Below are 25,203 nucleotides of genomic sequence, written 5' to 3'. Positions count from 1 at the left end.
CTTATTATTGGTAAACTAGATTTCAAAGTCGGTTTAGTAGATCCAGAGATTACCCCTAGCTACCCCTACCTACAACCTCACTAACTTTGTATTTATGATTATATTTATAATATAAGTATTAAGTATAGTACTACTACTAAGTATTATAGTAATATATTATTATGCTGGCATATTTTATTAGCCGCGCTGTTTCACCCGCGTGGTTCCCGTTCCCGTAGGAAATAGGAATACGGGTGTACTATAAAATATAGCCTATAGCACTGCCTCGGTGATAGTGTAGCTTCTCCACAGTGAACGATTTTTTTCAAAATTGGTTCATTCCAGAGCCTATTTAAAACATATTACATACAAACAAATCATTCCGCTTAATAATGTTACAAACCTAGTATAGATTATAGGATTTCTTAACACATACCGCTTCGCGATATGTGTCTACAAAAATAACACTTTTCACCAGTGTGGGTTTTATAATTGCATATCTCACGCATGTAGACTGTTGACGCGGAGTACTTAAGGTCCCCAGGAAGCTAAACGTGCGCGTGAGTTAGTTTATACACAGCGCCATCTAGTAGAGCGCGCCTAAACTAACAGGATTATAAAGGATTATTTTGATTATCAAGCAAGTTCCCCCTCCGCGCCCTCCCCGGGCAAGGATGTCTGTACCCAGGGGCGTGCATATGGTTGTAGATCAGGGTATGCACTTATCAAACTGAAAGAGTATACTGTTTAAGCATTACCAAAACATTTGTTAGGGTATGCAATGCTTTAATGCATGTATGAAGTGCACGCCACTCCTGTGCCCCCACCCGACTCACTTGGGAGGAGAAGACGCACTCAAAAATATTTCGATTTATTTTACAAATTATTTTTGGAAATAAAATCCATTTTCTGACTAAACTGACTTTATTATTCCTCTCTAATCGGGATCTCTCTAAATCTATAGGGTTCCGTACCCATTTTATTCTATTTCTTTTTAGTTTTTATATTTTATGCAGTTGGGTTTGTTATTTAATTTTTTTTTTGGTAAAACAACACCTCTGACGGTCTCTACGCGGCATCGTACCGGAACGCTAAATCGGTACGTCTATGGCGGTAACTAGCTATGGCCTATTCCTACCACTAGACATTAGATTATGATAAATATTAGAGATTGAAATGATAATTGAAAATACACTTTATTGTACAGCGCAAAAAACATTAAATTCTATTAAAATTCATAAAAAGGCTATCCTTATCGCTAACAAGCGACCTCTTCCAGGCAACCTAATGAACTAACTAATAATAAAAATTATAAATATTTATAGAAATATAAGAAAAATAAAGTTACAGATAGTTGCTAGTGACATCTATTATTTTCAGACTTTCGAGCTCAATACGCATGACATGGTGGAACTGCGCACGATCCAGGAATACAAGCTCAACAACAGGATATACTCGTGCGCGCTCACCGCCGACGGGAACATACTCGCTATGGGGCTCAACTCGGGCGACGTTGTGGTATGTGATATGTGATGTGTGGTATGTGGCATATGTGGCACGCATGACATGGTGGAACTGCGCACGACCGAGGAATACTCGCCATGGGGCTCAACTCGGGTGACGTTGTGGTATGTGATATGTGATGTGTGGTATGTGGCATATGTGGCACGCATGACATGGTGGAACTGCGCACGACCGAGGAATACTCGCCATGGGGCTCAACTCGGGTGACGTTGTGGTATGTGATATGTGATGTGTGGTATGTGGCATATGTGGCACGCATGACATGGTGGAACTGCGCACGACCGAGGAATACTCGCCATGGGGCTCAACTCGGGTGACGTTGTGGTATGTCACATGTGATATGAGTATGTTATATGGCACGCGCGCCATGGTGGAACTGCTCATCGCAGAACCTAAAACGACGCAGAGTCAAGCTCCTCCCAACACCTCCCTCTAATCTTAATATATAAATACTAGCCGACGCCCGCGACTTCGTCCGCGTTAAAGTCGATGTAAACTTTCAACTATCCCTACCCTACCCCTACCCTACTCCTACCTACCCCTACCCCACCCCTACCCCTAAACTAAAAAATTCAAGATTTTTAAATAAGAAAATGGTCGCGGACTTTTTTGTAGATATTTATAAGATTACAATTAATTTGAACATTTTATGGTTCTATCTTTTATAGTTTAGGTAGCGTACGCAAAATAAGTAACTTTTCTGGTTGATTTTTTACACCTTGTGTCCAAAAAACCCAAATATCTTACGGGAACCCTATTATTTTCCAAAATAAAATTTAGCCTATGTTACTTGTGGATAATTTAGCTTTCGAATGGTGAAAGAATTTTTAAAATCGGTCCAGTAGTTTTTGAGCCTATTCAATACAATCAAACAAACAAACAAACAAACAAACAAACAAACAAACAAACATAGAAACTTACAAACATACAAACAAAGTTTTCATCTTTATAATATTAGTATAGACGAAAGGTCATTCATCAGGAAATCTCGATAACCCCTTGACAAAGATGAAATTTGGCAGGGAGGTATCGAGGTATAAAAAGTAGATGTCCGCAATGAACAGATTTTGCGACAGGGCCGGATTAAAGAGGTCTTAAGGCGGACGAAGTCGCAGTCGCCCGCTAGTACAATAACGCGAAACTAGTGCACTGATTGTGCTGAAATTTAGAACGTCAATAGATTCTACCCTGTTTAACGCATAGGATTATTTTATCCCAGAAAAATCTATGGTTTCCGCGGGATTTGTGAAAAAGTGTAATTTCACTTTTAGGAAATAATCATCATCAGCCTATCACTATGTAGAAGAGGGGATATATAACATTATAATATTTAAATAAGTTTGTAAAATGGTGATGAATAAAAAAAATAAACCTTGGCTGAGTTGTGGGCTCTTCTCGGACCAAGGCGCGTTTGGAACCCTACTAACTTTAATTTTAAGTTTTCGAATGATTATTATCACCATTATCTTAAGTTTAATATTATTACCTGACGTTTCGAAAGAGCTTGTAAATTAAGACTATTTGAAATAAATGAATTTTGACTTTGACTAACATCATCAACCAATTACAGGTATGGAACGTCCCAAACAAACGTCAGCTGAAACTGCTCAAACACCACAAGACGAAAGTGCAGTACTGTTCGTTCTCGCCTACACCGGATCGGCTGTACCGCTCGTCGATGCACTCGCCGTCGGCTGCAACGCTGAGCCCGCCGAGCTTCGACGACGAGTCGCAGCCGCCGCTCGTGCTCGTCACCATGGCGACGGAGGTGGTGTGGTGGAACGTCACCTACGTCATACGCACGAGGAACGTCAAAGGGATGTGGAAGTGAGTTGTCTGCACTATAACATGGCAAATTCGTTCGTAACACTCAAGATGGTCCGCGGGGGCCGGGGGGGGGGGGGGGGTAGTGATGCCCCGCGTGTAAGTCTTCTTATTCGCTCAGTCCTTCCCTCTGTACATGCATAGAATTGCGTGACACAGCTAGTGAGCTCAGAGAGTGAGTTATAAAGGGGAATGCCCATCGGCCAATACAACGTCGGCCCCGGACCCAGGCATACCTGGGCCGACGTTACCCTGCCGAATATGGAGATGATAATATGATGTATAAATAAGGATCTGGTTTAATAAAAGTATATTTCTTAAAGAAAAAAATATTTTTTAGGGTTTCGAACGTCCGTAGTACAAAAATAGAACCCTTATATTTATCATTCTTCTTGTTCAAAAATTTCGCCGGTGTAACAAAGTGTTGAAGTAACATCTGAAGTTGTATTAGTTTTATTGTTACCAACAAGCTTAAAAAACAAGAAAACGAACAAACAAAACAATCTTATCTTGAAAAAGTGTCATAAAACTCAGGCTGAATGGTCAACGATCTTTGCTTGTCACAAACAAATTAAAAATGAATTAATAATGTCAAACAGTTTTTGATAAAGTAATAATATATAAATATATAATACTATAATATTGATATTAAAGTAAAATTATCAAGACTTTTAAGTAAAGTAAATTGCCGGGTGGTTATGGTAGGCCATGGCCAGGGAATCCCTTTTAATTGGAAAACAATTTGTTCCACAGTAAACCAGGTGGGTGGAATGTGGTGACTCCAGTCACCAGTCCCATCGACCCGAGGAACGACACTCCCACCAACAAGTCCAGCTCAGACTCAAACAAGACTGCCAACTTCTTCTTTGGAGACAATGGACTCGACCCCAAACAGATGTGGAAGGCCAATTGGAAGAAAAAGACGTAAGCTTCATACACTTTTTAAATTTTTTTGTTGGCTTCGTGCATTGAGCAATTGAGCTGTGTGAAATGCTATTTTTTCAACGTCAAACTGACTATTTTTGTCAGAATGACAAAGATAGTTAATATTGTAACGTACCATAATTAAAAAAAAAAAACTACAGTGCTCGTCACGGATCTTTATGTTTGTGAGTGAAGTTAGCTGCGGAATCATACGCATTCGTACAGACGCGAACACTCCCCGCCTGCGCCGTTTGTACCGTTGTTGATTCATTGCGCAGTCATTTGTTGCTAACTTCACAAACACAATATCTCGTGGCGGGCAATGTAAGGCTTAGTTTACAAGCACTTTTGAAACTAGAGTGCATACCCCGGTTAACAAAGCAACACCCCACTGCTATAAAGTTCCATCTCATCGGTCAGTCAGCAACTAATTAATGTACTTGAGTTTCTTTTTTTATTACATTTCAGTTACAAAGAAGGTTCTAAACGCAAGGAGATCTTATCCTGTATAAAACTGTCCGGTATGAGCGCCAAACAAATATGCCACGACGAGAACTTCTCACACTTCGTGACAGTTGACAACGCTGGGCATGTCCACATAATGAACCTATTGAACAACTGCAATACGTAGCACATATTTTAACTATTATTTCAAACTAAGATTTGAATTAGAAAACACCTTCACCCATCTGTTTATTGGATGAGAAGAGTTCTTCACCCATCTGTTTATTGGATGAGAAGAGTTCTTCACCCATCTGTTTGTTGTATGAAAAGAGTTCTTCACCCCATCTATTTATTGGATGAAAAAAGTTCTTCACCCATCTGTTTGTTGTATGAAAAGAGTTCTTCACCCATCTATTTATTGTATGAAAAGAGTTCTTCACCCATCTGTTTATTGGATGAAAAGAGTTCTTCACCTATCTGTTTATTGGATGAAAAGAGTTCTTCATCCATCTGTTTATTGGATGAAGAGAGTTCCTCAACCATCTGTTTATTGGATGAAAAGAGTTCTTCATCCATCTGTTTATTGTATGAAAAGAGTTCTTCACCCATCTGTTTATTGGATGAAAAGAATTTTATATTCAAACTAACAGATGCCACGGTTTGCGGCACGTTAAAAAAAGAGTCACAAAAAATTTATTAATTAATGGTACTTTTAAAAACTAAAGCCATAGTTTTCTGGCCAATCCTTGAGTGTTCTAAGTACTTTTCAGTGGTCATATATATATTTTTATTTTTTCTGAAAATCTGGCCAAACTATTATAAACCACAATTAGCTGTTGATATTATTGATACTTTAGAGAAGAGAGAATTTTAACCACTTGATATATATATGTTTTAACTAACTTTTTTCTAATAAACAGATGGTGGTATATTTGGATCATGTACCAATACTAATATTAGTTGGACCTCCCGCGGTTTTGCCCACGTAGTTCTCGTTCCTATGGGAATACGGATATAAGTTGTAGCCTATATTATTTGCCTATAATGTATCTTTCCAGTGGAGATAAAAAAAATCGGTTTAATGGTTTAAGCATCAAAACGTATTAAACAAACTCATGTCAGTTAAGGTTATAAAGCAGGAAAGTTTGTATGGTAGCCAAGATTAACAATAATAACGTTAGGCTTTAAACATGCGAGTAAAACCGCGGTGTACAGCTAGTAAAATATATAATTGTATAATTAAGTTGAAAATATTTTTTTTGAAAATGTTGTGAATACTGAAAAATTGTAATCGATTTTCTCAACGAAATTATCATTTACATAAATTGCATAATAGGTTTATTTAAGTTTAATTAATTCGTTTATGGAATAGTGAAATAATCTCGGAATTACTATATATTACCAGTCTGGGGTTGCCAATAGAATAAGTATAAAGAACTTGACTGATTTTGATCTTATCACATTAATATGAGAATTTTTAGAAAGTGGCAACCCTTAGTGATAAAATTCGAGTGAAATAATATAGAATAGGAAATGTACTAATGGAATTGAGATTAAAGTTTGGAAAATCATTATATTTTTCTAAAATAATTATAGTGAAATAGCGTGTTGTAAATTGCATTTAAATAAATACGTAATTTAGGACAAAAATGATCAATTATTATACTTATCAAAGTAGTTAATAATTTATATCAATAACAATAATAATTATTTTAATGAAAACCTTGAGATTTATAAATAAGTACTAAACGCTCTCTGTAGGAGTGATATTTTTATTATGTACATACAAATCCCGTGATCTTAATAACTATTTTAGAACAATTTTAGTCCACTTTTTAGTGAAATACTGCCATTTTATAATAGAAAAAGTTGTTTTTTTTATATGCTTATTATCACTTTTAGCAATGACAGCACTTATTTAATTATCGTTTTTTTTTTATTTTAAATTTAAAAAAATGTTACAACAACGAATATAAATATTTAATAAAGAGCGTGTACAACAAGGGTTTCCTGTAATGTCGAGAAAACTCATTTAAAAAAATCGTTTCGCTTTTAAACCGTCCACAGTTTATTAAATTATGGCATAAACAATTTTATTTCTTTGTATCGAAATTTTATTTTATAATATCTACATTGAAATACGATTCTAAACAGAAATATTCAAATAATCTGTTCAATTTCTAAGTAAATTTAATAACTAAATATTACTACTACCATAAAAAAATCAAATATTGTTCCCATCTCAAAAGTGGCTTAATTTCATTTTTGCAGTTTTCAATGGCCATGTGTTATGGCCAACTTGGTTGTACGCGAACTTTAAAATCGCTTTTATGTCAAAATTCCGTCTTCTGTATACATTTAGTCGGTTAATAGGGGAAATCTGGTATACATGTGCACTTCATATTATTTACCAAGATTTTATAATATTCGATATGTCATTAGCGCGACGAACCTGAGGCGAACTAAAGTGGCTAATTGTCTTAATGTCATTTAGTCACATAGTAAACAACGAAAGTTATTTCGACAAATAATACCTAATTATTGTCTACATTGTCGAGGTATGTGTTCAGGAAGTGACAAAACTAAAAAATACATGAAAATATAATGTGTACAACACAAACATTGTGCATTTGTACGCTCGGTGGAGTAGTTAAATTCGGATCACTTTTATTTTTTGCGGTGATTTGTAGGCACGTAACATGTCTAATACTATAAAATATTTGTTATTTACCATATTTATCAATGAGTTCTTGTATAATACATTGCACTTTGTCTTTTGGTAAACTTAATTCCCCTATTTTTATTATTAAATAAGAATTAAGAATTATGAATATATGTATTTACATAAAGGTACGACAATTTTTAATGGACATGTATTATAAGCGTAATGGTAAACGCACAATTTTAATTAGAAAGTAGTAAACATATTAAACATCGACTTCTAATTTGTAAGCGTTTTATCATTTTTACGTAATATGAACTTTAGATTCGTCTCCCACCAATATGCCTTTATTTTATTGATTAATTATTATTGTACATTAAGTATAATACGTGGATATTTTCTATATAGTGGCACTTCTCATTTAGCTTTTTTATGAACACCAGTCATCATGAAATATGAGTATATTTACAAAATTGAGGGCTCAAATTTACAATATATATATTTTTAAACTTTGCTTAACAGTGATCTCATCTGAAGATAAGTGATGATGTAAACTAATGTTGAATTGTGCTAATCTGGAATAATTTATACATTTTCTTACTGGATTCTACGGCGTTATACCGTAGCATTAAATAGATTGGCGGTACTGTGTTTGTAGATCAGACTTAACCAGTGTTAATTTCGAAATTACAAGTTGCTCGCAACTGCTGCTTTGTTAAAAAAAAGTATTACGTCGTTTTGTTTATTTTATGAGTTGTGCCATTTTGGTCATGAATTGTAAATAGTAATGTATAAAATGAGATTTTTATATGTATTTCATGTATCAAACTATTTGTAATGGTGCTATTGATGTCGGATTTGAATTTTTAAGTTATAACCTAGTATTTGTAAGTTTAGGGCATGAAGTTATTTCATATAACAATAGAATAGACATTCCAGGCTGCAGTTAGAATTAAACCAAAAAGTTACAACTTGATTAATTTCATTGCTCCAAGGTTTTGATTCTATTGTTAAGTGAAACAAATTGTAGGAAAATGATTTTAAAGTATTCTAAAATTTAATAATGTAATTAAGTATAAGAAATTCTGAAATGCTCAATGTTTAATGCATTTTTATCTGTTCCTAATGTGCTACAAATTCTTTTTTTTTTAATATGACAACACAGATGTTTTTATTTTTCAAGTAATGTTCATTTTATTTTTTATAAGATTAATAATTATCATTATGACTTGTATCATATCTTCCGAAAATAGAACAAATAAAAACTTTATATAATGATTTATATGGTGTATGAATGATTTATTATGGTGATTTATATGATGTAACTATTCACGCAATATTAATTAAAATGTTAGATATTTTAGATGGAACATTATTTTGTAAACATCTCTTTACATTCTTAAATAAAAGCATTTTTTCTGATTGCTTTATTTTTATTTAAAACGTATTCCTTAATATCATTATTATTATTTTTTTTCAAAATATCGACATTTTCAACCTTCTATGTTGTATCTTGGTTGTATCCTAATACCTAAATTCCTCTACGTTGTGGTGTCGGGGTGCGCCTCAGACTAATTACCGTAGGACCTGCCTCGGAGGACGTTATCAGGATCTCTGACAAAAGTTTATGATCACGAACTAACGTGTTTATAATAACGGATTTTATAAAATTAAAGATTCATTGTTCAAATTCTTTTCATTGTGTAAAGAGCTCCCTAAAAATTTAGGTTTGTGTAGTTGCATGGCTTACAAACTGTGTCAAAATTATACGTGTGTGTAATGCGAATCAAGTTTGTAGTTGTAGAGTGTAAGGACACAGAATATATTGATTGGTGTTTAGTATTTTCGGTATGTGAGTTTCCCTAATCCCTCCCAAAAATCGATTGTTGGTGAATTCGGGTGCGATTCATCTCCATAATTAGTTACTCTATGGGATTCGCGGGTAAAAAAAGTAGAATATAAAACTTAAATGACATCTATGGTATAAAACGGTTCTGTGACCAAGACAAATACATCAAAAGACGAGAGCCCAAACTGTAAAAGTTTGTTTTAAAAATAAAGGCATAATTGTAGATTTCAAATTCCAACGGATTTTTGAATAACTGTCACATTTTGTTTGATTTGATTCGGAAAGGTTTTATTTCGGAATTGCAATTTGCAAATGTGGCGAATTTATCAAATAACTTTTGATTTGACGCCTCAATGATCGTGAAATTACTTTAATTATTTTGTACTTCATGTTTATTTTACATAACGTTGTAACTGTGGTGTGAAATTCAGAACGCGATTATTTTAAATAAAAAACATGGCCCAGTTTAACTATCTCAATGAATTAAACACTTTAGCCACAATAGACGGACCTTTAACTCGCGGCCCGCTCCAACGTTGGGTTAAAAAGTCAAATAATGAGAACATTAACCCATCCAGTAATTCATCTAAAAACATGTCGAACATAAATGTAAGTGCTTGCAGTCAGTCGATGCAAAAGTTGTCTGTTTCGGGAAACATAAGCTGCAACAACAGTCTTCTATCTATTAACAAGACTCCTACAAGGAATGAGAATAAAAAAGGGAAAAAGACTCCATCAAAGAACAAGTCTCCTGGTAAATATCATTCATGTATTTGTAAATCAATTTTTGTGTAACTTAAACTCCTACTTTGTAACTTACTTATAAATCTTTATATATAGGTTATAATTTATCTATAGGCAGGCGAATTTGTGTTATTATTTCCGAGTTCTAGAGTTAATATGTGCCAACTTATAGTCTCCTTCTGAGTTGCTACACACTACTGTGCAGTGCAGGTAACATAAACTTCTGAGATGTGTTTTTGTACACTGCACAGCCATACACTATGTGGTCAGAGCAAACTAAAAGTTTGGTGGAAACTACACACATTCTATTGTTATATTATATGCCATTGATATTTTATTATTGTAAAATATTAATAAAACATAGATTAAACACATAGAGCGCATGGAACACAACAGTGTCATAGACGCTCCAAATTCAAAAACTTTTATGGGTTTCACTGGCTTCACCACGCTGCTTGAAGATTGATCACTCACTCTGGATCATTCTTTACTCTGTGTAATAAACATACCTATTTCCAGGGCGGTCAACAACTCCGACCCCTAATAAACTGGCAAAAACACCAAATAAAGCTGACAGATTCATTCCATCCAGAAGCAACTCTAATTTTGACTTATGCCACTATATGGTAAGTGTGAAATTGTGATTTTGCATTAATAAGACAACTTAGTCAAACTTGTTTAGCGTAGATCGTAGCGTAGATAATAATAAATTAAATATTCATCAGTTTCCACAAACTATGCTTAAAGTCCTTTTCATGAAAGAAGTACCACGGGAACTAAAATTGACAGTGCCTTACACAAATAAGGCTGCCATTAGCAAATGAGAATGAGCGCCATTAAGACATTAGCGTCTGGGGTACTTCTTTCATGAAAAGGACTTTACTTTGGGTCTAGTAAGGAATATTGTTCTAATATCATAATAAATAGTGTCAAAATAGACTTCTAATGATTAACTTGTGTTTGTATGTTACCGTTAGTTGAACCGTGAGGAAGAAGATGAAATAGTAGCACAGACAGTGACTGGAGAAGCCCTGGGTCGAGCCCTCGCAGACACAGAGCCGGGGCGCCTTCTGCAGTACACCTGCAAGGCTCCGGCAGCTCCCGAGGGCTATCAGAACAGACTGCGAGTGGTGTATTCTCAGGTACACATTGACCATTTAGTAATAGCTATCTTTACTAATATTCATTGTAGTGAATATTAAACATTTTTATCTTTTTGCTTAGTACTTAGCAATGATGAAACTTCTTTTTGATCTCTGTAATTCTATGTGTGTGTGGAATACATGTAAGTATGTATGTCTGGTCTTCATAAATTTTGAATGGTTTAAGCAATTTTAATGATATAGACAGCATCTAAAAAGATTTTACTGATGCTGGTTAGTAGATTCTGAGAAATCTCCACAGTAAAAAAATATTAACTTTTTTTAAATAACACCTCCAGCCTAAACACTGTTTCTCTGTAGACTAACTCATTAAGCTGGATTAAACTATTTCAGGCAAAGGTCCCATCCACAGTGAAGAACACAACAAGATACATCCCACAAGCTCCAGACAGAATATTGGATGCTCCTGAAATTGTTGATGACTATTGTAAGTAGTCCTTAGACTTAATGTCTATAGTAACATTAAGTACTTATAGTTCAAAACTCAGTTTGATTTGATTAAAATCATACTGAGTTCTTATATAAATATTACTAAAGAAAATACTTTGTGAACTTTCGTTAGTAGAACTTTTTTTGACTTTGTTAAAACCAAACATAGCTTTAAAAGTAATTGCTAAATTAGTATAAGAAGGTTTAAAAGACCAGTATGTGCTTTCATATTGAACTTGTGTTTCAATAAAGTTTGCATTATTTATAAACTTTTGAACAACACAATTATTTAAAACTAAACCGGTTCATAAAGTTATTCTTTCCACAGACCTTAACTTGATAGACTGGAGCGCGTCCAACATATTAGCTGTGGCCCTGAACAACACTGTGTATTTATGGAATGCGAGCACCGGCCAAATAGAACAGCTTCTGACTCTGGAAGGTTCTGAGACAGTTTGCTCAGTGGCTTGGGTACAAGGGGCAAGTTCACATTTAGCAGTTGGCACCTCGTCTGCAGTTGTGGAGTTATGGGATTGTGAAAAGATCAAAAGATTACGGGTAAGTTATAATATATCATAGTAAGATAGACTTTTAAGTCTTTTTGATTATGTATTTGCCATCCTTAATGAAACTTTTTCTGAAAAATTAGATGATTGTGTTCTTGTAAGCACAACAAGCAACAAGTTTGGTTACCTACCAAACTCAAAACTTATTACTTCATTGATTTAACATTTTGATAAAATGCTCCTGTGTACCTCCTAAGCGCATCCACCACTTCAGTAACGACCCAGTAAAAAATATATTAATTATGTGTGTATGCTTCTGGTAATGTCACATTTCTATACTCCCGCTACACTTCAAGGTTTTCTTTTCATGATATGATTTTGATTAGATAATGGACGGACACACGGGGCGCGTGTCGTCGCTGTCGTGGAACCTGTACGTGGTGTCGAGTGGCGCACGCGACGGCAACATCGTGCACCACGACGTGCGGGAGCGACAACACGCCGTGGCCACCGTCAACGCGCACACGCACGAGGTACACTCAGACACATAATGTATGCAACGTCAAATGGCGCACGCGAGGGCAACATCGTGCACCACGACGTGCGGGAGCGACAACACGCCGTGGCCACCGTCAACGCGCACACGCAAGAGGTACACTCAGACACATAATGTACGTGGTGTCGAGTGGCGCACGCGACGGCAACATCGTGCACCACGACGTGCGGGAGCGACAACACGCCGTGGCCACCGTCAACGCGCACACGCACGAGGTACACTCAGACACATAATGTACGTGGTGTCGAGTGGCGCACGCGACGGCAACATCGTGCACCACGACGTGCGGGAGCGACAACACGCCGTGGCCACCGTCAACGCGCACACGCACGAGGTACACTCAGACACATAATGTACGTGGTGTCGAGTGGCGCACGCGACGGCAACATCGTGCACCACGACGTGCGGGAGCGACAACACGCCGTGGCCACCGTCAACGCGCACACGCACGAGGTACACTCAGACACATAATGTACGTGGTGTCGAGTGGCGCACGCGACGGCAACATCGTGCACCACGACGTGCGGGAGCGACAACACGCCGTGGCCACCGTCAACGCGCACACGCACGAGGTACACTCAGACACATAATGTACGTGGTGTCGAGTGGCGCACGCATGCGAAATCACAACAGTTTATTCTTGTGACGACGCACAAAGTAGATTCGTAGAACGTTCTAGCAACCGGAAACCCGGCGTTACTTTATCATCATCATCATATCAGCCGGTGGACGTCCACTGCAGGACACAAGCCTTTCATAGGGACTTTCAAACATCACGATACTGAGCCGCCTACATCCAGCGAATCCTTACTGCTTTATAGAACAATAACATTGTTTGTATTTATACTCGCAGGTGTGCAGTCTGAAGTGGTCGCCGGACGGCAAGTACATCGCGTCGGGCGGCAACGACAACTTGCTCAACATCTGGCCGGCGGCGCAGGGCCAGCACTACTCGCAGCCGCAGTACATACACCAGTTCAGGTAACAGCTCATGACTAAGGACCCTGCATGGATTCGAAACTAGTCGGGCACACTCCCACGTTGTATCACGTGAGTTTTAGCCGTGGTTAATAATAAATTAATATGAATAACACTCAACTTTTTTAAGCATGCTTGTCTTGTGGAGTACGCTGATAAATGCGTTACGAAAAGTGTAATCGGACTTGCTGCCATGTGCAAGCATAGTGGAACATTGTTTGTTATTTTAAACTACCGACAGATGGCATTCTTAGAGAACTTTGAAACAATCCCATTTTGTAAATTTCATGGCACTTTCTCTTTTATTATTGAAAGAAGTTTTAAAAGCTGGATTTAGGAAGCAAGCTAGGTTTTTAAGGTAGAAAGCTGTGGCGTTACTATACCATCTGAAGCCCGAATCCGAAGCTCTAAAAGAGGCCCACATAGACCTAGGAGGTGCGCCATGACATATCTTGTAAATAAAAAAAAGAAATAGTCGACCAATTGCAGCAGTACAGGAAATTTCGCTTTCTCTCTTAATGACGTTTCTCGTGAAGAGAAAAATAACAACAGGGCAGTTGGCCCAATCAAAGCTCTTTCGTCAAGAGAGACAATTTCAAGTCCGAGCGCTATTTGTCGACATTTGTATTTCCCTTGTCTCGATACGTAACCAACTTAACCCTTAACTCTGCTATTGTAACGTTCACAGTCAACACCTGGCGGCAGTGAAAGGGTTGGCCTGGTGTCCGTGGAGCGCCGGCATCCTAGCGTCGGGCGGCGGCACCGCGGACCGCACCATCCGGATATGGAACGTGAACACGGGCGCCAACCTCAACACTGTCGACACCAAGTCGCAGGTACGTGTTGTGTGGACCGCACCATCCGGATATGGAACGTGAACACGGGCGCCAACCTCAACACTGTCGACACCAAGTCGCAGGTACGTGTTGTGTGGACCGCACCATCCGGATATGGAACGTGAACACGGGCGCCAACCTCAACACTGTCGACACCAAGTCGCAGGTACGTGTTGTGTGGACCGCACCATCCGGATATGGAACGTGAACACGGGCGCCAACCTCAACACTGTCGACACCAAGTCGCAGGTACGTGTTGTGTGGACCGCACCATCCGGATATGGAACGTGAACACGGGCGCCAACCTCAACACTGTCGACACCAAGTCGCAGGTACGTGTTGTGTGGACCGCACCATCCGGATATGGAACGTGAACACGGGCGCCAACCTCAACACTGTCGACACCAAGTCGCAGGTACGTGTTGTGTGGACCGCACCATCCGGATATGGAACGTGAACACGGGCGCCAACCTCAACACTGTCGACACCAAGTCGCAGGTACGTGTTGTGTGGACCGCACCATCCGGATATGGAACGTGAACACGGGCGCCAACCTCAACACTGTCGACACCAAGTCGCAGGTACGTGTTGTGTGGACCGCACCTATCTATGGCATGTTACCAATTTAAGTTAATATTGTGTACCAAGCTAGAAGAGCTGTAAAGCTTGTTATTAAAAATAACTTGAGAGGTGTCAAGGGACACCCAGATGAACATTACTACTACCCTAGAACTCAACAGATCTTCAAGAACTTCAAGTCACAACAACTACGTATAGCGAAAACATTACCCTCCATTATGCAGTCGGCTAAAAAGTGTTGGTTCAACTTTTGGTCTTGATTCTTTCCGTCTACCCTGATAAGGAACTTTGTTCCAAAAATATATCATACATTGCTAGAACGCCCTCGATATTTTGCATCGCCTAGGCATTGTATAGAAAATACTGTATAAATTTTGCTGATGGGAGGCTTTAGCCGTGGCTAGTTACCACCCTACCGACAAAGACGTACCGCCAAGCCGATTTAGCGTTCCGGTACGATGTCGTGTAGAAACCGATAGAGGTGTGGATTTTCATCCTCCTCCTAACAAGTTAGCCCGCTACCATCTTAGATTGCATCATCACACACAAACACACACACACACACACACAAACATGCTCACACACATTCACAAAAATTTTGTTAAGATTCTATAAAACATTTTTATCTTTTAATGTTAATATACCTGAAATTGTATTGTAGCTTTGTATAATATGTATATTCTGTAATCTTTGTGGCCTTAGTTTTAAGCTTATGTAATCTAATAATTATGTACCTACTGTTGCGCTGTTGATTACAAATAAATCAATAAAATAAAATAAAAATCACTTACCATCAGGTGAGATTGTAATCAAGGGCCAACTTGTAAAGAATAAAAAAAAAAATTACGCATGACATTTGCATTTGTTTGTTTGTTTGTGTGTCAGGTGTGCTCGATCGTGTGGAGCACGCACTACAAGGAGCTAGTGTCGGCGCACGGCTACGCGCAGAACCAGCTGGTGCTGTGGAAGTACCCCATGCTGTCGCGCGTGGCCGAGCTGTGTGGCCACGAGGCGCGCGTGCTGCACCTGGCGCTGTCGCCCGACGGCACCACCGTGCTGTCCGCCTCCGCCGATGAGACGCTGCGGTTAGCTTGTGTTTTTTTCTTATAAATTGATGAACATGGGTTGTGCGCACGAAAAAGCGTGATTCATTGTCACGTTCGTACGTACAAACAAGAGCTAGAAAGGTGGGGCCACGAAGCGCTCGTGCTGCACCTCGCGCTGTCGCCCGACGCGCTTGACTTGAGGAGGAAGTTAAGAATGCGTTACGAAAATTGTAATCCGGCGATGTATGCCGCCATCTACTGACATAGTAAAACAGTGTTTGTTATTTTGAAGTCGCAGTAGATGGCTTTCCAGACGTTCGATTCGGAAGGCGTAGGTTCGAATCCGGTCCGCGGCATGCGCCTCCAACTTTTCATTTGTGTGCATTTTAAGAAAATAAATATCACGTGTCTCAAACGATGAAGGAAAAACATCGTTAGGAAACCTGTATACCTGAGAATTTTCTTAATTCTCTACGTGTGTGAAGTCTGTCAATCCGCATCTGGTCAGCGTGTTGGATTAAGGCCTAACCCCTCTCACTCTGAGAAAGACTCGTGCTCAACAGTGAGCTGAATATGGGTTGCCAATGGCGATGATGATTTTTCATATTGTGGAAATCGAACCCACGACTTTGGAGACATAAACCACTTCTCACTGCACCGTTGTCGTCAATAATTATTTTAAATAAGTAAATTCTACTAATACTTATAAACGCGAAAATTTGTTTGGATGTTTGTTACTCTAACGCCGCAACTACTGTATCAATTTGGCTGGAATTTGGAATGGAAATAAATTTAACTCTAGATTAACACATAGGCTACTTTTAATCCTAGAAAAATCCATGGTTCCCGCGGGATTTGTGAAATACTAAATTTCATGCGAACGAAGTCGCGGGCGTCCGCTAGTCAACTGTATGATTAACGAAAAATTATTTGTTTACAGCTTGTGGAAATGCTTCATGTTGGATCCGTCCAAGAAGAAGGAGCCAACGGATTCGAAGGCGGCAAAGTCTTTGCTGAATATGAACTCGATTATTAGATAGATAATAATAACTGACTGCAGTACCTCATAGACTGAAAATTGTGATTTTTTTATTCATATAATTGTATGTACCTTCGTGACGACTCAAAATCTGATTAAATGAAATTATGTAAAGTCGTATTTATGTTATTGGACATGACCTGTGTACTTACACATAAATATAAAATTTGTAATAATTTACACTATACCATTTTGGAATGAAGAAGTTGTCTTAAACAATGTCTTTGATAGAAAACCCGAAATTCGACAGAAAGCTTATGGCGAACCTAAGTAAGAACATAATAATATAGAAAATCAATTGTAATTATGAAGCATTAGGAGACGCCCCGCGGTTTTACCTGCGTTGTTCCCATTCTTGTGGGAATATGAGGATAAAGTATTATAGTCTATGTAACTCGCTGATAATGTAGCTTTTCATTTATGAAAGGTCTGTCCTGTGGTTTATTCGTAAAAAACAAAAAATCAAATCTTATCTTTAGTTAAATACATAATTATAGCTTGGCAACTTCGTTCGTAAAACTTCCGATGAACCGCGCGGGGCGGGAGGCGTGAATGAAAATCCCACGACTGATGCACCTCCCTTCCCCGCACGCACGATTTCACACCCGCGCAGTCTCCCTCCGTCGCCCGCATATCATGGGAGTGTCATCACGTGCCAGACTATATACAGATTGTAGATCAATACCCACAGTAAGAAATATGCAGGTTATATAACTGAGTGTTCAATACTTTAGCATCTCACTAACTCGTAAAATATTCTTTGCTTATTGAACACACTATCACTATTTCACTATTTATCTGGATCCACATAATAGGCTTTTCATCCCGGAAAAATCCATGATTCCCGCGGGATTTGTGTAAAAATAAATTCCACGCGGACGAAGTCGCGGGCGTCCGCTAGTTTGAATATAAGTAGACTTACCTACTAAAACACCTACAGTGTAGGTGTACAGCTGGATAGTATTTCACTTAGTTTACGTCAAACCCTCACAAAATTGTAAGTGTGAATAGTGCGTTTGCATTATATGTTTGCAAACACTTGTAAGTGTCAATTTCTTCTCTATTTTCCAGTGAAAATCCAATTAAAATTGATTCAGTCTTTCCAGAGAGAAAAAGTTTGTTACACAAACGAACTTTTTTCAAGCCGGGACTCTGGTAGATTACGAACGAAAAATAATTTAAAAACGCCGTGTTGATGTTTCCTATGACCAAATGTATTTTTTTAGTTTATTTTTTTCTTGAATACTCTTACTTGACTTGAAAAAAATTAAGAAGTTGAGGTTATAAAATGTAACGCGTTTTTTTAATCCACTTCCAAAAAGGAGGAGTTTCTATTTCCGGTTGTATATTTTTCCAATTAGTTACTTAAATCTTGCTTATTTTATTTATCTCTTGAGTTTTCCTACCTGAATACTTGTATCTTTTACGTAATATAAATAAAACATTTAATTACCTCGGCTTCCTTATTTTAAGTTTTTTTGTATAATTTATGTCCCTAGTATAATTTTTGCTTTGTTTAAGAATTAATGAATTGTGATTTATAATTATTTTAATTAAAATTGATAATGTTATACTTTTTTATTTTCAATAAAGGTTTCGTGACAAACATTTCTTTTTATTTTCATATTTCATATTATCAGCGTAATTAAACTGACTGACTGATTTGAGTTTTCATTCACACTAATTTTAAATTAAATTGGAATTAGTTTTCATAATCAGGGTAAGCTATCATATGTCAGCCACTGACGATCAAGTAATCTTACATGCCAGCAGCGCTAACGGCTTGAAAACCGATAAAACTGCTGTGTATGGCTGTAGTTTCATCAAAATCCGTTCAGTATTTTGTATTGTATTTGACGAATATTGCGTTTTGGCAATTTGACAATAAAAATAATGATTACTTACAAGGGTTGAATAGTCTAGTAGAGAACTGAAACCTGCTAATACTTGGTAGAATTTAATTCTAAAAGAATCTATGGACGCAAAAAAAAATTCTAAAACAGACTATTATTTCTTCAGATACATTAAAAAAATAAAATACAATGAAATCTTTCAAAAATCCAAAAAATATTGTTTTTACACAAATGATGGACCATGGTATATTAAATAAAACAATGACGTAATAAAAAGAAACATTTATTATTATTATTTACTTAGAAGTAGACCTATCATTTAAAATAAAGAGGAATGTAAATAGAAAATACGATAAAAGTAAAACACACTGTGCGAATAAAATGTGCGCAATCATATTAAAATATAATCTAATATGTGATGTTTAATATGCAAAATATGTGGAAGCTGTGTTATGACTAGAACTAAAGATATTTTAAAGATGCCAATTTTTTATGAGTCCAGCTCAAGTTTGTTTGACATTAGCATGTTCAATTTTACTGTTTCACTACATGTTCAACATTACTGTTTCACTACATGTTCAACATTACTGTTTCACTACATGTTCAACATTACTGTTTCACTACATGTTCAACATTACTGTTTCACTACATGTTCAACATTACTGTTTCACTACATGTTCAACATTACTGTTTCATTACAAAAAAAAAATTGGAATGTCTGGGACATTAAATACATGAAAACCTCGTAAATCAGTTATCATGATTGAAATGACATTATTATACAACAAAAAAGTAAAAAAGTATTGCTAGTAAATAAATTGTGATTATTTAAATAAATAATAATATTGATTTCCCTTGAGAAGATTGGAGAAAAACTTTTTTAAAGTTATATTAGAAAATGGGAAACACGTTAATGTTTAGTACACTTTAAAATTTATGATAGGTAAATTAATAATACCTAATTAATTGCTATTTTGACAATATAGATTCATTCACAGTAACAGAAGGCTGAAGTCTATAACAATGAATAAATAATGAATGTCAAATAAGCTCAACAGCTTATTTTTTAACAATAATATAACATTGTAAGATAAAACAAAATATCTTGTCAAACATTATGTTATACGAAGTGGACTCACAAGTTCAGTAAATGCACAAAAGGAACCTTTACATATGTGAGGCTATAAGCCAAATATGCACAATCATTTTCTTCAATTGTTTTCTTAATAATATAAATAATATTTTCATCATATGGCTCACCATTTCATTTTACCACTATAAGACTAAATTTTAATTGGCAGTTATCGTTTTCATGTGATGAGAAAATACTCGAAATTTTATATAAACTTAAAAGAACTTAATTCGAAAGAATACTCAATATGTCCTTAACGTAATACAACGTGTATATTAGGACAGGGTTTTTATTATGTTAATATAAAATTAAGTAACCCAGAATCAAAGATTGAATGGTATGAACTCTCCAAAAATATATACTTTCAGATCTGGTGGTAAAGAAAAAAGAAGAACTTAGGTTTAATAGAAATTAGGTCATAAGCCTATTTCTCCTTTAAAAATGCAAAAATTAAATAGTTTTAGATATACTCAGAGGCACGATTATCCACCTACTTTAATATGACGAAAGTATAGTAAAGTGGGCGGATAATTGTGTCTCTGAGTATATTTTGGACTTTATAAGAAAACCAGTGTATAAAGTAATGCATTAAGCAACTCATAGAAACTATTATTACCGTTCATCTATCTACGTTAAAATTTACTTCCACGATCCGTTATGTTTACTAACTACAAAACTATAAAACAAATCACTTAACTTCTAAATTCATTGTACTCAAAATTCTCTCATTCTTCATACACTATTTGTTGTAAAAAAAAAACTAAGTACATTACTTATTTGGAGGGGGGGGGGGGGAGTGTCTATCATCTATGCAACTGCCTTTTATACAAATAAAATACATGTATTAAATTAATATAAATACAATAATCCATTAAAACTTTTAACAATTGGTATTTTTGAAATTTTCTACGAAAAACTGACAAATCCGTGTATTATTACCACAGTATATAAGTAAATAATGTATAATATGCAAATGGTAGATACACCACCTAATTATCTAAAACTAATTTGAATAGTTTTCCAAAAATATCCAAATTACAAAGTTGCTGGTAAAAGTGTAGGTGAGGTGCTGAATTTTCAATACATTGGTAATTTAATTCGCAATGCATAACAAAAATCAGATCTTTTAAACCTTAATTAAAACAGCTACAGCATTGAAAAAAAATATTTAAGAAAAAAAAAATTAAAAATCCAAAGAAATATATTTAACTTGGTCACCCTAGGGATTTTTGGAAAACTATTTAAATTAGTTTTATAAAATTATGTGGTGTATCTACTATTTGCGTATTATTCATTAATTAAGAGACTCCCTGTATATTAAGTCAGATTTATCAGCCGTAACTTGTCGTAATTTGTCTGATTTTGACGGAAAATCGCAAAACATGATATTCTATTTTTTATTAGTAATTAAAATTTCAATCATATCAACAAAATCTGACAATGTGGTGACACTTTCATACAATTATTATTATTTCACATAACGCGTTAAAGTACAAACTAACAAGAACACATTGTTTCTAAAATGCTAAACATTAAAAAACTAATTCATATACAAAATGCATCCTTAACATTAATAGCACTTCGTTTTACATTTTAATGTAAGCTCCAATTTATTATTGTTTTTAAGTACCTAAAAAATAATAATTAATAGTCACAGAGACGGCGTAGATTCTCCTATTCGATTAGGACACATTTGAGAAAATAAATTATTGCCTGTTTGCTGTACAAATTATGAAGAAATTACAAATAATGTTTACGAATACAAATACGTATAAAATAATTGTGATATATGTATACAGGAAATCACATTAATATCTGAGATTACAGCATGCCTTTTTGTTAAATAATAGTAATTTATTTTAATTGTGTTTTGTATTATATATTGTATTTTATTAACATTGTTAAAAATTAAATAAGGATACAGGACTCAACAAACATGAATACTCTTTACGTGGAGATCCATTACTCACAGCATTTTTTGTAGAACCACCAAATCGCTTTACTCGAGAACTCAATGTGACTTGGCGTAGGCTGTTATGTTATGACTAGAGTTTAGCTAATGAAAGCTGAAACTGAAATCACCCGCCAAATTAAAAAAAACATTTAATCAAATTAAAAAAAACATGAATTTTCATTATTTGTACAAATTTTTTGTTTGTTTGTGAATACATTACTACTTACGACTGCAAGTATTAAACTCAGTTATATTTCCAATATTTGGAAATACTATAACTAAGCACTATCATTTTGAGAATTTACTCAGATTTTTTAAATTTGGCGGACGATTTCAGTCTCTACTTTCATTAGCCAAACTCTATGATCTTTGTACAACGACAACGCTGTACAAAATACGCTGGCAACTTCAGTCTAACTTCAAAGTTACAAAATTTTGAAACACATTTTCGAAAGAATATTTGCTCTGATAATTTTTAAATCCAAATTAATATGCAACTCTGGATACATCTACACCACACATTTCTTATCTACACAGATAACTTTCAGTACTCAATAATTGTAAAAATCTGCAGTTCAATAGGAACTGACAAAATTCCGCCGTCTCTCAGTCTAACATATAACTAACTTACATGGCATGTAAAATTTTAATCTAGTGAGATTCCCTCGTTCACTAAATACTGTTTTATCTCAGTACTATTGAATTATAAATTAACAAATTACATTTTTTAATTCATGTGTGTAAAGTTATTTAAACTTAACGAAACCGCGAACTTTTTTATTTAACATACTTAAAGGATCCAAATATTAAAGGATCTAAATATTTATTAATAATAGTTAAAGTAAATAGTTAAAAATGAGTTTAGTAACGCTTTTCACAATATTAGGTACATTCAATATGGTTGTGATGATTTCTTTCATGTGATTCGTAATAAAAAAATAAACGAGTATTTATTTAATATATAATTATTGAATTGATAAAATGAGAAATTCAAACAATTATTCGAATACACTGCCGAATTAGAGCCCTTTCATGTTGATTCACTTTTTAATATCAATACCATCTAATATTAATCTAATTTCATCTTAATAACAATTTTTACCTAATTTAAAACATCATCACGAATTCTGTCTTTAAACTAAACGTTTCTATTATGACAGATTTAATAGATTTTTTCATTTCATTTTAGATTGGATATCTAGCATTCATATACATATACAGGGTGTCCCATAATAAATGGATAAAACACAAATAAACCATCGAATTATCCCAAACTAATTCGAATAGTTTTGAAAAAATCACTAGCGTGTTATATTTTTATGCAGAAAAATTTTAAAATCCGAAAAAAAATATATAACTTGACCAAGTTATATATTTTTTTTGGGTGACCACCCTAGGGATTTTTTGAAAACTATTCAAATTAGTTTTAAATAATCAGGTGGTGTATCTACCATTTGCGTTATATCCCTTTTTTACGGAACACCCTGTATGTACTTCTCGCACACTTGTATTGCTGCCTCGCTTACACATAGGCGACCGGCGGATATGTGCAAGCGAGATAAGGCTAACGAAGCTTCATTTGATTCTCCATTACCACGCATAGTACATACAATTATTATTTAATAATTATATTGTGCGCTAAATTAATAAAATCCTTTAAGTATTGTCTACTACAGTATATACTTCTCGCTGCAGGCGCCGCATTTAAAAGTGCGAGCATCAAAACGCGCACGCATAGGGTGTTATGGCTACTATTAGTGATGTACATATTTTAATTATTTTATCGACAAATACACAACGAATGAATTAAATTAATAGATTTGATAGATTTATAAATGCATGAAATTTGACGGCCTCCGTGGCGCAGTGGTGTTTGAGATTTTCTTAATTGGTCCAGGTCTGGCTGGTGGAAGGCTTCGGCAGTGGCTAGTTACCACCCTACCGACAAAGACTTACCGCCAAGCGATTTAGCGTTCCGGTACGAAACGGTGTCGTGTGTAAACCGAAAAGGGGTGTGGATTTTCATCCTCCTCCTAACAAGTTAGCCCGCTTCCATCTTAGACTGCATCATCACTTACCATCAGGTGAGATTGTAGTCAAGGGCTAACTTGTAAAGAATAAAAAAAAATGAAACGAGTCAAATGAGTCATCCGTCCCGAATAGTAAATTGATTAAAACCGCCATTAATGCAAATGAGAGTTTATTTCTTTGTTATGAATTCAAGTTCTCAACTGATATTCTGTACCAGTACAGAAGACAGACTTTCATCTAGAAACAAGTAGTCGCCAAAAGGATACAGAAATAACTTTTAGACTATCGCTGAACATTAACGCTAAGTCGCGGGCAAAAAGGAATTGCAAATGAAATTAATAATATTATAATTATGCAGCATAGAAGAAAAAGCGATTTACGACCTGCAGCGAGATCATACTCAGAATATAACTTGACGATCTCTAACCTAACTTTCACAATTTCTTAGACTACATTATAGGCGGTTCAAAAATAATTCATATAACAGAACCCAAACTCCTCGTATGCGAAGTCGGTTCAACGGTCGCCATGGCAACAGTGTTCGATATAGGCTCCACATCCCTAACCAAGTGCTCGTGGCTTGTTGTCAAGCCACCGCCATATTTGAAACTCCTGCGCAAACTGGAGCGTATGCTTTTAGCTGAATCGCTTTTCCTAACGAACGACCTCCGTAAGAAGTCCCGTGTTAATGTTAAGGAGTTCCGCGAAGATGTTGGTCTGTTTCTGTTGAGTTGGTGCGTGCTTGCGCTAGTGTTGGGGTGGGTGTGTATTGTTCTGGTGCTGTCGGTTTCGTCGGTCACGGTGAGGGTGGGCACAGCACTAGTGTGCGACTGTCGGTCGATGCTCTCGCTCAGTGTGATTGGTATTTGTGATGTGTCGTCGTGTTGAGATTCCGCTCGGGACGATGTTATCCTGCAATGAAAGTGTCTTTTTATTTATTAAACTTCCAAAAAGGAGGTCCATGTTAAGCTGTAGGTATCTTTATGAGTTGTTAAACTTCCAAAGTTTGTTTTTCTTTAGATAAAATCATGCAATCGTAGAACTGTTTTTGAAGAGATTGAGCCTGTGTTGCATTCATTTTTTAGTTTCGATGACATTGGACGGTTAGCTACGTGACGTCATTCTAAATGCAACATGGCGGATTCCTGAAG

General features: G+C 36.1%; 3 protein-coding genes across 4 annotated transcripts in view; 2 read left to right on the top strand and 1 right to left on the bottom strand.

Annotated features, from left to right (window-relative positions):
• LOC112045448 (apoptotic protease-activating factor 1) overlaps window positions 1-8,779 on the top strand; it is a 38,949-nt gene extending 30,170 nt beyond the window's left edge. The window contains exons 17-20 of the mRNA XM_052884942.1: window positions 1,360-1,497; window positions 3,074-3,330; window positions 4,081-4,251; window positions 4,720-8,779. Of these exons, the coding sequence (XP_052740902.1) occupies window positions 1,360-1,497; window positions 3,074-3,330; window positions 4,081-4,251; window positions 4,720-4,882 (729 nt within the window). The 3' untranslated portion in view covers window positions 4,883-8,779. The remainder of the gene's footprint in view (window positions 1-1,359; window positions 1,498-3,073; window positions 3,331-4,080; window positions 4,252-4,719) is intronic.
• A 652-nt stretch (window positions 8,780-9,431) lies between these two features.
• Window positions 9,432-18,690, top strand: LOC112045452 (cell division cycle protein 20 homolog). Its single transcript, XM_052884945.1, has 10 exons — window positions 9,432-9,960; window positions 10,470-10,576; window positions 10,928-11,092; window positions 11,447-11,540; window positions 11,871-12,100; window positions 12,435-12,581; window positions 13,458-13,585; window positions 14,271-14,418; window positions 15,883-16,082; window positions 16,984-18,690. Exons 1-10 carry the CDS (start codon window positions 9,663-9,665, stop codon window positions 17,081-17,083), a joined length of 1,617 nt encoding a protein of 538 aa, XP_052740905.1. The 5' UTR covers window positions 9,432-9,662; the 3' UTR covers window positions 17,084-18,690.
• Window positions 18,691-19,202: 512 nt separating this feature from the next.
• The window catches only part of LOC112045443 (sodium-dependent transporter bedraggled), a 28,496-nt gene continuing 22,495 nt past the window's right edge, over window positions 19,203-25,203 (bottom strand). For both annotated transcript variants that reach the window (XM_052884943.1, XM_024081613.2), the window contains exon 14: window positions 19,203-24,964. In XM_052884943.1, the coding sequence (XP_052740903.1) occupies window positions 24,529-24,964 (436 nt within the window). In that variant the 3' untranslated portion in view covers window positions 19,203-24,528. The remainder of the gene's footprint in view (window positions 24,965-25,203) is intronic.

The sequence above is a fragment of the Bicyclus anynana genome, chromosome 13, assembly GCF_947172395.1.
Source record: "Bicyclus anynana chromosome 13, ilBicAnyn1.1, whole genome shotgun sequence".
NCBI lineage: Eukaryota > Metazoa > Arthropoda > Insecta > Lepidoptera > Nymphalidae > Bicyclus > Bicyclus anynana.
The sequence above is the reverse complement of the archived record's forward strand: the minus strand, read 5'-3'. Positions and strand labels throughout refer to the sequence as shown.

Excerpts from the sequence above, each read along its gene's own strand:
- LOC112045452 (XM_052884945.1), top strand. The coding sequence starts at position 9,663 with ATGGCCCAGTTTAACTATCTCAATGAATTAAACACTTTAGCCACAATA. Across the intron at positions 9,961-10,469 it reads ATCAAAGAACAAGTCTCCTG|GGCGGTCAACAACTCCGACC; the intron begins GTAAATATCATT and ends ACCTATTTCCAG. Across the intron at positions 13,586-14,270 it reads CAGTACATACACCAGTTCAG|TCAACACCTGGCGGCAGTGA; the intron begins GTAACAGCTCAT and ends TAACGTTCACAG.